The 13,606-nt window shown below is 45.9% G+C and overlaps 1 protein-coding gene across 2 annotated transcripts in view; it reads left to right on the top strand.

Annotated features, from left to right (window-relative positions):
• RASSF2 (Ras association domain family member 2) overlaps window positions 1-5,250 on the top strand; it is a 131,510-nt gene extending 126,260 nt beyond the window's left edge. For both annotated transcript variants that reach the window (XM_075346175.1, XM_075346176.1), the window contains exons 10-11: window positions 757-854; window positions 3,511-5,250. In XM_075346175.1, coding sequence (XP_075202290.1) covers window positions 757-854; window positions 3,511-3,580 — 168 coding nt within the window. In that variant the 3' untranslated portion in view covers window positions 3,581-5,250. The remainder of the gene's footprint in view (window positions 1-756; window positions 855-3,510) is intronic.
• Window positions 5,251-13,606: the final 8,356 nt, after the last annotated feature.

Below are 13,606 nucleotides of genomic sequence, written 5' to 3' on the forward strand. Positions count from 1 at the left end.
TCCCTCATTCGCTCCAAAATCGGGGTACTAGCGCACCGATGGGATAGGACTTTCCCAAACACAGTCCAGAAAATTCCGAGTGTCAACCCTGAGAGCAAGCTCACTCCGTTAGCCATACGGGTGAGCGGGACCCAATTAGTTCAAGACTATAGGGTCCAACAAGTGAGAAGGTGCCACGGAAAAGGCCACAGGCTAACAAGCAACACCAAGGGCACGGATCCAAGTGTGCTCCCTCCTTGCTGCAGCGGTGCTCAGAATTCTGGTTTACAAGCTGTCGATGTCAGTGTTCTTGGACTGAGTGAGTACACAATGACCCTTCCTTTTCCCAACGGCACCCCCAGCACCACCACTGGGTCCCGGGGTACAAACCCCCTACCCACGGAAGGGTTAAACAATTTGCTGCCATACCACCGCCACCGGGCTCCCCCCACCACCAGCAGCGGCGGTATTCCATCTTACCACGCACCATGGGTGGCGTCACAAACTTCTAACTTCCCTGTACATACCCCCCTTTTTCAAACTCTAGTGACCGCGCAAACCCCCGGGTCCCGAGACCCCTCGAGCCACCGTGGTTCCGGATCCGAGCGGCTCGGCCGCTGACACGGGGGCAGTACGTAATGACTGACAGTCTGCTCTTATAATCAGATGTATATAGACTGCGTAGGAGGGTTGATCCTTCAGCCAACAGCCATCTAATGTTTATGGTCAGCTTTAGGAGATACCTAATGTCCTTACATGTGACTCTTCGTTTTTCAGGTTGCGCAGTATATAAAGTTTGAGATGCCTGTTCTGAGCAGTTTTATTGAAAAACTGAAGGAAGAAGAAGATAGAGAAATCTCCAAACTAATGAGAAGGTAATTCTAGTTCTGCGTATATGAAAATGAGAGAATGAAATCCTTGATCTTACCTGATATACTTATGTTGCATCACTTTAACATTTATATGATGTTCTATAAACCCATTCACGTGAATGTTAATACAACCTTTTGTATGGGCATTTCTAGTGTACAGGGCTTTGTTTCACTTTTCTTGCCTTTTTGATTAAATGGATATTCTTAACATTATAAGTGGTTAAAATTGCAAAGTGCTTGTAAAAACCAGAAACTTTGCATTCAACTTCTTTAAAAGTTCTCTCTGTTCTCAAGAAAGGAGAGATTTTTTCATTTTCTTGTTTACTGCTCCTGACTTGGGGGTAGACTGTAGACGTGCCAGTCTCCTAGGCATTGAGCACAGCGTTTACTGCCTCTTTGCTATATGGCTTGAAGCGCTGCTATGAAACTGTCCTAATCTTTGGGACCAGCCCCTTACGATCCTACAGTGCTGCAGACACAAAGCTACTTCTGCTTGTGTGACGCCCTGGACTAGCCAGGTAGTCAGTTAGAGCCCCGCACAACACCTGTCCCCTAATAAGGTGTCACCAGCCAACCATTAAAACTCTAGTCACCATCCTCAGGGCTTGATGGGCACACCAGGGGGCGGAGCCAGGCCTGTGCCCAGGTCTGCAGCAGTCTGACAGGTGCCAGGGTTGGAGCCCGGGCACCTTTTGGCTAGGAGGCATACGGAGGCCTCTGCCTGCAGGAGCCAGGGAGACTGCTCGGTGGAACCGTGGTGGACCGGGACAGGGTAGTGGCCCGCTGGTACAGACCCGGGGAACCGACTCTGAAACCGGAGCACAGAGGGGGGTACTCAGACCCAGAAACGAGGTCCAGAAGCTACTGGACTGAGTTAATTAACTGATTTGGGTGGGAAAGGACCTATAGTCCTGGCCGCAAAGTCCTGACTGAAGACAACAGTCCAACAAGGGGGATAAAAAGCCACAGCCACGGCAGAGAGATCCCACGGGCCAGCGTCTGCGGGCAAAAGGGCTCCTCCGACATACACAAGCCGGGGAGCGGACTCCTGTATTGCAAGTTAAGGTAGTCTATCAACACTCAAAAAGGTGCAGGAGAAAGGCAGAGACCACCAACTGGGTGGGGGACCAGACCGCAGCCGGCTGCGGGCACCGACCACCATCATCTTGGTTTACCAGATACTTGTGTGTGTTTCTAATCGGGAGTACACCAGTGCCCTCCGGCCGCCCATCTCCCTGCACCGCCAAACGCACCCACCAATGGGTCCCGGGGCCACCATCTCTACCCACGGAGGGGTTAACATCTTGCTGCGCAACATCTTCCCCGGGTGCCCCGTAACCGCAGCGGTGGTGTCCACCTTCACCACAACCGTGGGTGGCGTCACGAACTTAACCACGGCTCCGGCCGTAAACCTACGTCCCCCAAAACGCCAGCCCCTTTCAGATCAGAGTGACCACAGGGCCCCCGGGTCCGGAGACGCTCGAGCCACCCACCAGCGAGCCCGGATCCGAGCGGCTTGGCTGCAGCCGAGCACGGGGCGGTACACTTGCATCATCAGAGCATGCACAGTTTGGATCACGAGCAAGCGGAGTTGCCACTAGGAATTTCAGGGCCCCCTTACTGGCAAAATTTTCGGGCCCCCTTGAGACTCCACCCAGGCTCCACCCCAGTGCCGCCTCCACCCATCAAACCTTCCAGATATCACTCTTTAAATAAAAATAAATAAGTAAATATATATATATAATATATAATATAATATAATATAATATAATTCACTCACTCACTCACTCACAGACACAGTCCAAGAGTGTTTGCAACCGTGAAGCTGTTCCAGAAAAGGAAGTATTTTCCTCAGAAAATTAATAATACATCCTCTACACCACCCATCTCCATAATCTATCCCACACTGCCCCTATCTATAATATCCCCCAACACACACTGTCCCTCTCTCTCTCCCACACATACACTGCCCCTCTTTATAATATGCCCCACACACACACACACACTGCCCCTTTGTAGAATATCCCTCACATATGCTGCCCCTATGTATACTATCTCCCAACACAAGCTGCCCCTCTTTATAATATCCTCCCACACACCTGTATTATCCTCTACATACGTGATGGCATATCACTAGAATAGTCCATCCCTTAATGACTACTGGGGATTCCACCCCAGGACACCAGCTGATCTGCAGAATGAGGGTGCTGCAGAGCTTCTTGCGTGATGTCTCATACAGTTTTGTTTTGTTTTTCTTTGAAGTGCAGTGTTCCTGGCCACATACTGCAGCACCGTTTCATTCCAGTAAATGGGGTTCGCTGCATTTCCCTACACCTCTGAGTGCCTTGGAAGTCCTGGCGCCCCTTCATTATCGAAATTGCTGGGAATCTAAGAAGTCAGGGGTTCAAGTGATAAGTTTATGTGATAGTATCTGGGTATTGTTAAAGTACACTGATACAGTCCCCTGTAATGCCACACAACACTTTATGCCCATTTATTTCGAACTCCAACCAACAGCACTGGAAAAACACAGCTCAATATTTTAGCTAGTATTTCTCATTTCCAAATCCTAAAGGGTTTCATTATGTCTGCAACTGGTTACGGTATTTGTACCATGATTTATTAGTTATGTTTTTTTTATATTTTTCTACCTTTTTAGGTACACATCGCTTCGCCTGCTTATCGAACAAAGACTCCATGACTTCGCCAATACTCCTGCCACCATGTAGACCTGAGATCATTGTGATTTGAGAATGAGCTGAGATCAAATACGCTAGATCCTTCCTCCTCTTGGCCTGACTCCAAGGAAGGACTAAGATATTCATACAATGATGTTACATTCTGCTTAACCCTTCTACTGCAGAGGAACCGCCCTGTATTGTAAGGCTTCTGGTTATAGTGTCATCCAGGGAGTACCCGCTATTCCTCCCGGGCTAGAACACGTGTCCTCTGTAAAATGTAGGGAAAGGTTAGGGGATGCCATATTTTTTCTTAGGCCAGTAGCAATACAGAAATGGACCAAGCTTTTCTATGCTGAAAATATATTTGACCAAATTACAGAAAGGTTTGTAAAAACCATTTGAATGTATGTGGAGCCAATGGCTTCCTAGCCCTACAGATATGGCCTTTAGCAAAGGCTTATGGGTAATTTTCATTGTCACCCCGGTCATTTTTTTTTTCTTTTTGTTTTAGATTGCCCCAGTTTCAAAGCACAAGCTGTAAATAGAGATGTACTTTTGTCATTATGACAAAACCAGTGAGCTCCAATATGTAAGCAGTCCTATCAATGGAGGTTCTTTGCACATTGATGAAGGCAATTACCTAGTTCCATTAAAGGGGTTTTCCAGGGCTGAATACTGATCAGTGAGGGTCCAACAGCCGGCATTCCCCACTGATCAGCTGGTACTAGATGTCGCGGTCACTGAAGGTACACGGTGTATGGAGCCCCAACATCGCAGCTCAGTACATTGCCTAGTGGCCAGTCTTGGGTACTGCAACTCAACTCCTCATGAAGTGTGAATAGGAGCGGAGCTTCTACCTCAGACTGGCCACTACGCAGTGTACAGAGGAGAACACCAACTGGTTGTACACAGAGTATCTCCGACAGCTCGGGACTTGATGACGGCTTATCAGTTTGGGTACTGTGAAGTGAACTCCCATCAATATGACATTCATGGTCTATACTAAAGAACGTTTCAGTATCTTAGTCTTCAACCACCTCCTTTAAAGAGGACCTGTAAGCTTTCCTGACATATCCCATTGATTTATAGTCAGTCTGTTCATGTTCCTGATGGGAGTGATTTCTTCAATAACATAATGTTACGGAATCACTGTTTAAACAATTTCCTCATACCATTTAAGATAGGGATAGAAAATGTTTTAAAATATGCAAAAAAAAAGCACAAAATATCTAGTGTATATAACAGTGAAGGTCCTGATGGTACTTAGAATTTCCATATCAGGGAATAAACCAGGTATACACGGTTATATAATCCGAGAATAACGTTACTGTAAAACCAATGCCATAATCGTTGTATTAACCCCTTTGGCATAAAGCTCCCCATATTATACTCTTATTCAGGGGCCCAGATATGTCTTCCCCGCTATAAACTATCATGGCTATTTGGGGTCATTGCTGCCACCAGTCGGTGCACTAGACATTATAGTAAGTCTTTAGAGACCCATTACCAGCTTGAGGTTGCTGTAATTAGGGATAAGGGGTGAATCCATTCATTGATGATTAATGTTTCGTGTTTTGTACTGCTATATGTGCTGAGCTTCTGAACTCTGTCGAGTCTATTTGGTTTTCTAAGAAATGTGAATTTTTGCAGCAGGGAATGCTGATTTATTTGCCCAATGCCCTTTTCCATTGAAATAAAGCACTTTGCAATAAAATGTACATAGTGTTTCAATCAATTTTCTATCATACTTGTTACTGATATTGCTAGGCTACTACAAGTATCATTGACTTAGGGAGAGTGTTATACTATGGTCAATTTGTAATGACCAGAGGTCCGAGTGAGATCCAGCAAGTCACGAACTGATGCCCAGGCAGACATGTCACAAAACGATATTTACTGGGAGGGATGGGGGAGAGGCTCAACATCAAATCCATATACAATTACTTCCCAGTAACTAGTATGACTACTATCCACAGACAGGCTATATGCCGAGGTCAGGGTGTTAGCTTCAGAGATCCTTCCAGTGTGTATCACCAACTGCATGAAAGAGCCCGGTTCCTGCCTGCTTCAGGGCCCTGCAGTTTCCTGATCACAGTACACTCAGTTATGCAGGATTCCCAAGCACAAAGGGTTGCAAATGTTCTGCTCCAAGCTCCTTCTTTCCAGGCAGCAGTCCACTTTATACATCAGAGTCCCGGCCGCTTGGCCTAGTTAGTGTCCGATCTCGGCAGGAGCAGTCACTGACCTCCATAAAGCTCTCCACTCCTCACAAGCCTGCCGGAAATCCTTCTCTCTCTGTTCCTGTGCTTCTCTCCTCACAGCACAACCACTGTCCTCCCTCACAAGCAGGCCCCCACTTTTGGCAGGGAGAAATCCTCCAGGTCCTACTCCTGTCACAGTTCTCTCCACACACAAGAAGGGTGCTTTCACACAATCCGGTTTGTGCTTGATGGAACGGATCCGTCGCAGATTGTGGTAAAACTGATGCGACGGATCCAGTAAAAAACCTGATCCGTTGTAGCAGTTTGTACCGAGAATCCAGCTGTGGCCGCGGGTAACCTGAGTGACGTCACCGCTGACAGCGCGATTCACTTCAGTTGCTCTGTGGAGCTCACAGTGAGCGGCGGCGCTCTGTGTTCTTTATTTACTTTCACTACAGTTTAGTGATTGGGGGAGGGGGGGGGGGTCTCATAGACAACTGCCATCACTAAGCTAGGACTTAGTGGCAGCTATGGGCTGCCATTAACTCCTTATTACCCCGATTGCCACCGCACCAGGGCAATTTGGGATGAGCTGGGTAGAGTCCCGGGACGGTCACATCTAATGGATGCGGCATTTCTGTGTGGGTGCTGGCTGATATTTTTAGGCTGGGGGCTCCCCAGAACATGGGGCTCCCCATCCTGAGAATACCAGCCCTCAGTTGTGTGGCTTTACCAATCACCAGGATTTTTGTCTATAACCTAAAGTCAGTACTATACTATCACTATCATGCTGATTCTCTACATACTTTTAGTGGTCAGCTCGGATGTATAGGTTGGGATATCCAAGAAAGTAAAGTTTATAAAATCGGCAGTTTTTGAGTGACAGCAGCTGAGGATCAGATAATATCTGGGGGGTATTCATAGTTATCACATTCCCCTGTTAGAATTAGCAGAAGTATAACAACCCCTGGAAAAATATATGGACTCGCCTGGCTCCGAGGATGTTCATTCAGTTGTTTTACTTTTGTTTAAAAAAAGCAGATCACAGACATGGCACAAAACTGAAGTCATTTCACATGTCAACTTTCTGGCTTTAAGAAACACTACAAATAAACATGAAAACATAATGTGCAGCCAGTAACTGTTACTTTTCAAGACCAAACAGGGGGAAAAATTATTGAATCACTCAATTCTGAGGTAAAAATAATGGAATCTCCCTGTAAATTTTCATTCCCAAAACGGAACACCTGCATCAAATAAGATCTGCTCGTTAGTCTGCATCTAAAAAGAAGTGATCACACCTTGGAGAGCTGTTGCACCAAGTGGACTGACATGAATCATGGCTCCAACACGAGAGATGTCAATTGAAACAAAGGAGAGGATTATCAAACTCTTAAAATAGGGTAGGTAAGGGTACTGTCTCACTAAACGACGTACCAGCGATTCCGACCACGATACGACCAGGTCAGTATCGCTGGTGCTGCGCTACATGGTCGCTGGTGAGCTGTCAATCAGGCAGATCTCACCAGCGACTAGCCACCAGCGACTCCTGTAACGATGCTGCGCTTGGTAACCAGGGTAAATATCGGGTAACTAAGCAAAGCGCTTTGCTTGGTTACCCGATATTTACCCTGGTTACCAACGTACACCGCTTAGCGCTGGCTCCCTGCACACGTAGCCAGGGTACACATCAGGTTACTAAGCAAAGCGCTTTGCTTAGTTACCCGATATTTACCCTGGCTATGTGTGCAGGGAGCCAGCGCTAAGCGGTGTATGCTGGCTGCTCCTGTGGGATGAAGGAGAAACACGGTTGCCGAGGGGAGAGCTTCATAGCTCCCTTGGATCCGGCGCCGATCAGGCTGTAGAGCCCTAGGGTGGAACAGACTTCATGTTGGATCAGCAGAATCTGCAGGACAGGGGGATTGCATGTCCCTCTGGCCACCACAGTTCCCGGAGCACAGTATAGGGTCTGGAGCCGTGAGCGGAGCCCGGCACCACCACGACCCGCGGCACCTGCAGATGGGACAGGAACTTTAACACTACACCATAGTCCCCAAGCACTTCAGGTCACGGGGATCCACACTATAAGATGCAAGGAGGAAGGGCCCACAGACTACCCCACTGATTCTGACCTTTGACTTACCCAAGATCGGCTGGAGCTAATCACAGCGGAGACCGGTGCTTCTGGGCAATTTACAAACTGTGAGTAAAAGACCTGGAACCTCAGTTGCCGTGTCACTCTTTTATTGCCGGCACTGTCGCACCGCGCTTCGGTGCCAACGGTCACAGTCTCCCCCATCACCTCCCTGGGGCCCGCTCCACCTGTGGGGAGCAGAATCATCTTTGCTGATGCTACCATCCACCCCAGAGGACAGCGACAGCAGCGGCAGTTAATCCCTGGCCATGTACCGCAGGTGGCGTCACAAGACAAACACTCATTCCGTCATCACCATCCCCCTTTTATTGTACACCTCGGGGCCACGAAGCCGGGCAAGGGCCACCGTGTTACAACTCCTGACCCGACATCACCGGCCCGGTGACGAGTATTTATGCCGTTCCCCGTGGGTACTACATCGTTCCAATGAGATTTATAAAGATGATTGTCTGAAGAGAACATGTACATTTCCACAGTCATTGATGATATGGGGCTGCATGTCAGGTAAAGGCACTGGGACATGGCTGTCATTACATCTTCAATAAATGCCTAAGTTTACATTGAAATTTTGTACACTTTTCTTATCCCATCAATTGAAAGGATGTTTGGGGATGATGAAATCATTTATTAAGATGATAATGCATCCTTCCATGGAGCAAAAACTGTGAAAACATTCCTTGAAAGAAGACAAATAAGGTCAATCTCATGACCTGCAAATAGTCCTGATCTCAATCTAATTGAATCTTTGGTGGAAGTTGAAGAAAATGGTCCATGACAAGGCTCCAACCTGCAAAGCTGATCTGGCAACAGCAGTCAGAGAAAGTTGGACCCAGATTGATGATGATACTGTTTGTCACTCATTAAATCCATGCCTCAGAGACTGCAAGCTGTTATAAAAGCAAGAGGTGGTGCAACAAAATACTAGTGATGTATTGGAGCGTTCTTTTGTTTGTTTTTCATGATTCCATAATTTTTCTGGTCTTGAAAAGTATCCATTACTGGCTAGCACATTATGTTTTCATGGTTTTTTTTTTAGTGTTTCTTAAAGCCAGAAAGTTGACATTGAAATGAGTTTAGTTTTGTGCCATGTCTGTGATCTGCTTTTTTTTATACAAAAGGAAACAACTGAATGAACATCCTCAGAGCCAGGTGAGTCCATAATTTTTGCCAGGGGTTGTATACAAACGATTTAACTTTTCTCTAGCAGGACCTGTGTGAGGTCATACCCATGTGACCAGAGGGGGCGGGGCCTGAGCAAACAGAAAAATGTTGCTTCCTGGTATCAGCTTTGTTGGCTGAGGCCCCGCCCCTTCTGGTCACATGGGTATGACCTCACCACAGGTCCTGCTAGAGAAATGTTAAATCAATTTGTATAATACTTATGCTAATTATAACAGGGGGAGGGGATAACTATGAATTACCCCCAGATATTTTCTGATCCTCAGCTGCTGTCACTCAAGAAGCTGCTGATTTTATAAACTTTACTTTCTTGGATTTCAAAACCTAAACATCCGAGTAGACTACTACAGGTATGTATAGAATCAGCCTGATAGTGCCAGTATAGCACTGGCTTTAGCTTATATGTAATAATCCTGGAAATTGGTTCCCTTTAATGATAATTCCAATACCTGTGCAACGCTAAGGAAATCCTGAAATCCCGATTTTGAGAACTGGAGTTGAGGAACACTGCTCTATAGGAATGCTTCTAGGGGAGAATACTCTACCTCCAGACAGACACTGTACACTTCATGTACATGAGTGACTCTACAAGCCTCATCTGTGTGCTTTTATAATATTAGGCCGCCACCCCTCCATGAATGGTAGGTGTGCGGGTGGTTGTCTCACCAGCATTTTTCACCTATGCTGCCTCCGTCCATCTTCATCATGGGCATCTGCTACATCCTGTATTGCGCTATTATTGGGATTTCGTGTTGGTAAACACAGCTGCCTTTTTTTTTTTTTTTTTTTACACCTATAGTATTCCATTGGAAGGCTCATTCTACAGTTTATTTTTTGGTGATAACTGCTTCCAAGTAAAATAAGGTATTAACATAATAGAACTCCGCATTTATATAAGTGATTATAACATTTCTGTATACAACCAAGTTAAATGCACACTTTATTGGTACATTAATAAATAGGGTGATATATATTTAACACTTCCAGTAATAATTATAGTGTATATTGTAATACATTGGTTACAGAAGACTTAAAGATTGGTTACATTTATTTTAAAGGAAATCTGTCATGATAATCAACAAATTTACCCCCCCACCCAAGCTGCTAATATTATCAGGTGTTATGTAACTCTTAGATAAAAGTATTTGGTTTATCTTTCAAACATCCACAGATTCGTAAACTAAAAAATTTCTCATTTTAATCCATATGCAAATTAGGCTGAAGTGCTTTGGGCTTGATCCGAGCACTTCCCGAGCCTCTGCCTCCCCAGCTATATACCGAATCCAGTTCCAGCATGGTAAGCTCTGCTGGCAGCTCATTGGCTGAATAGTCAAACCAGTGATCTGTCACTAGAAAAAGGTCTAACAAATATCCTGCTGTGCTCTGGGATACTAAGGGCGGCTTTGCACGTTGCGACATCGCAAGCCGATGCTGCGATGTCGCACGCGGTAGTCCCCGCCCCCGTCGCAGGTACGATATCTTGTGATAGCTGGCGTAGCGAACATTATCGCTACGCCAGCTTCACATGCACTCACCTGCCCTGCGACCGTCGCTCTGGCCGGTGACCCGCCTCCTTCCTAAGGGGGCGGGTCCTGCGGCGTCCTAGCGACGTCACACGGCAGGCGGCCAATAGCGGCGGAGGGGCGGAGATGAGCAGGATGTAAACATCCCGCCCACCTCCTTCCTTCCGCATATCCTACGGAAGCCGAGGTGACGCCGGTAGGAGATGTTCCTCGCTCCTGCGACTTCACACACAGCGATGTGTGCTGCCGCAGGAGCGAGGAACAACATCGGACCGTCGCGTCAGCGTAATTATGGATTACGCCGACTCTGCACCGATGATACGATTATGACGATTTTGCGCTCGTTAATCGTATCATCTAGGCTTTGCACACTACGATGTCGCATGCGATGCCGGATGTTCGTCACTTTCAATTTGACCCCACCGACATCGCACCTGCGATGTCGTAGTGTGCAAAACCTGCCTAAGGCATGCAAACACTGAATATAGGAATTTGGACATGCATTACTGCTAACGAAATAAATAAAAAAAATTGAGACACACAGCACATAAAAAAGGCCATGTTTATGTGAGCCCAGCAGCCAATATCAAGGCGTATCTCTCTGCTGGATCCCTAATTAAATGCCTCTACCCAACCTGAACAGACCAGCAGCCAATGTCAAGGCGTATCTCTCTGCTGGATCCTTAATTAAATGCCTCTACCAGAGCTGAACAGACTAGCAGCCAATGTCAAGGCATATCTCTCTCTGCTGGATCCCTAATTAAATGCCTCTACCAGAGCTGAACAGACTAGCAGCCAATGTCAAGGCATCTCTCTCTCTGCTGGATCCCTAATTAAATGCCTCTACCCAACCTGAACAGACTAGCAGCCAATGTCAAGGCATATCTCTCTCTGCTGGATCCCTAATTAAATGCCTCTACCAGAGCTGAACAGACTAGCAGCCAATGTCAAGGCATCTCTCTCTCTGCTGGATCCCTAATTAAATGCCTCTACCCGACCTGAACAGCCTACGATTTTATGAGCGGGCAGGAACCTGCTAATAGAAAATTAAAAATCGCCTTTAACTGGTGGGAAGAAGTTCTCAGTCAGAAGGCATGACCGTATAATGTAAAATGAGATAACTGGAAGTGCCGTCAGTTTTCTCGTTTGAGCAGAAGGTGGCGAAATCATGCTATAACTAAAAGGTGCTGATTGGCTTATCTTTCAAAGAGCTACATGATAATATAAGTGGTGTGGATTCATAGATCATCCTGACAGATTTCCTTACACATTTTTACATATGGGTAGAGGTGCTATATCTATATATACTTATCTCCCCTAATAATGATAATACATTTTTTTTTTAGACTTGATGTGTTCGTCATGAGAAACCTAGCATGGAAGTCATATGACAATATGCTTGGAAGTTCATAGGGACGTGTCAATGCATTTGAGCTGCTTCCTCCAATGACAGCCCCAGTGCACATCCAGCAGGATTTGCTAATAGCTTGTAAGCTACTGTAGATTTCCACTGATTAGAACATTGGATCTGTACAAAAAAAACCCCATAATTTTTATACCCCTGTTTTAATCAATCATATCTATACAATCTTTACAGTGCTTTCTATCTCACATGCTACATTATATCTGTCATGGATTACATTCATTAAATGTGGTCTAAGCCCCTATTGTATTATGTCCCCCATATATTGCTGACATTTGGAAGGTAAGGTGCAGTATATTTGCCTGTATGTGAAAGAGTAAATATGTTCCATTAATCTAACTCTTCTGTCCAGCTAATCCCCTCCTCAGCTCTTATGTTAAATGAGATGTCCATAAGGCCGCTTTCGCACTGCGTTCCTCTCTCCGTTCAGTCATCCTGTTGGGACTTTCATCCGATCTCCCTGCAAAACGTTTTTTTGTCACATGCACCAATGGGGCCATTGACTATAGTGGTGCAGAGAGAGTCACCGTGTGCTTTGTCATGCTCCATTTTCGGTTTTGGGATTATACGCTTTCTGGAGGTGGACAACTAGATGTAGTAGACTGCATCTGGGTGTCCATCTCCAGTTAGCGTCCAAAACTCGTTTTGCGGGGAGTTTGGACAGAAGCCCCAACGGGATGACTGAACAGAGGTCAGAACGCAATGTGAAAGGGGCCTTATATAAAGGGGTTGTCCAGCTAAAATAAATTGTTGCTAAATGTGCTTAAATAGTAAAGTTTACAACTTTCCAAGGTGCTCCGATCCCAGTCGTCACTGTTCCAGATTCTGTCCGGCACAATGCATAGTTTCCTAAACTGGCATATGACCTGTGCTGTCTGTAAAGGGGGCTGCTGATTGATCATTTTTATAACTTAGCCAGCCTCCTTCTCTGTATATACATTCACCATGACGGAGAAGGGGCTTGCTTTGCTGTTTTTAATGAGGACTTAGCCTCCATCTCCATCTACTGCTCTAGTCAGATGTTGTCAGAGAGAATGCAGTACCACACAGACTAGAGAAGAAACTGCCAGATCCAGGACTTGAAACGGGAGAAGTAAGGTATATTAGCAACCTTTTAGTACTGAGGATAAAAAGGTTGCAAGACCTTGGTCCAGCAGCCATGGCTAGGTTAGTCCATGACTGCCTACCTTTTGGCAACAAGAGCTCTTTTTCCGGTTAGTAAATTTGATGTTATGCCGGGCCTTTCTAATCAGCAGAATATATGACATCATAGAGGAGGTTCATAGAGTTGAGTATGGCGGCCATGGACTACGTACGCAGCCTCTGGACCAATGTCCTGAAAATCTTTATTCTCAACTCTGGGAAGCATAAATGCCAGCTGTCCTGAATTTCTTTGGACTATCTTAATGTCTAGCAAACTCTCCTGTGAAATTAGCAGTGTCCAAGGCAGAAAATGGTTTTTTCTAGGTGGGATCAAGCCAGCAATAGCCCTCACAATGTTGCCAGCATTGGTGGTAACTGTTGATTATCTGACTAATTTAAGCACATTTAGAAACAAAGCAGGACAACCCCTTCAAAAATATATTCAATAAT

The sequence above is a fragment of the Anomaloglossus baeobatrachus genome, chromosome 4, assembly GCF_048569485.1.
Source record: "Anomaloglossus baeobatrachus isolate aAnoBae1 chromosome 4, aAnoBae1.hap1, whole genome shotgun sequence".
In the NCBI taxonomy this organism is placed as follows: domain Eukaryota; kingdom Metazoa; phylum Chordata; class Amphibia; order Anura; family Aromobatidae; genus Anomaloglossus; species Anomaloglossus baeobatrachus.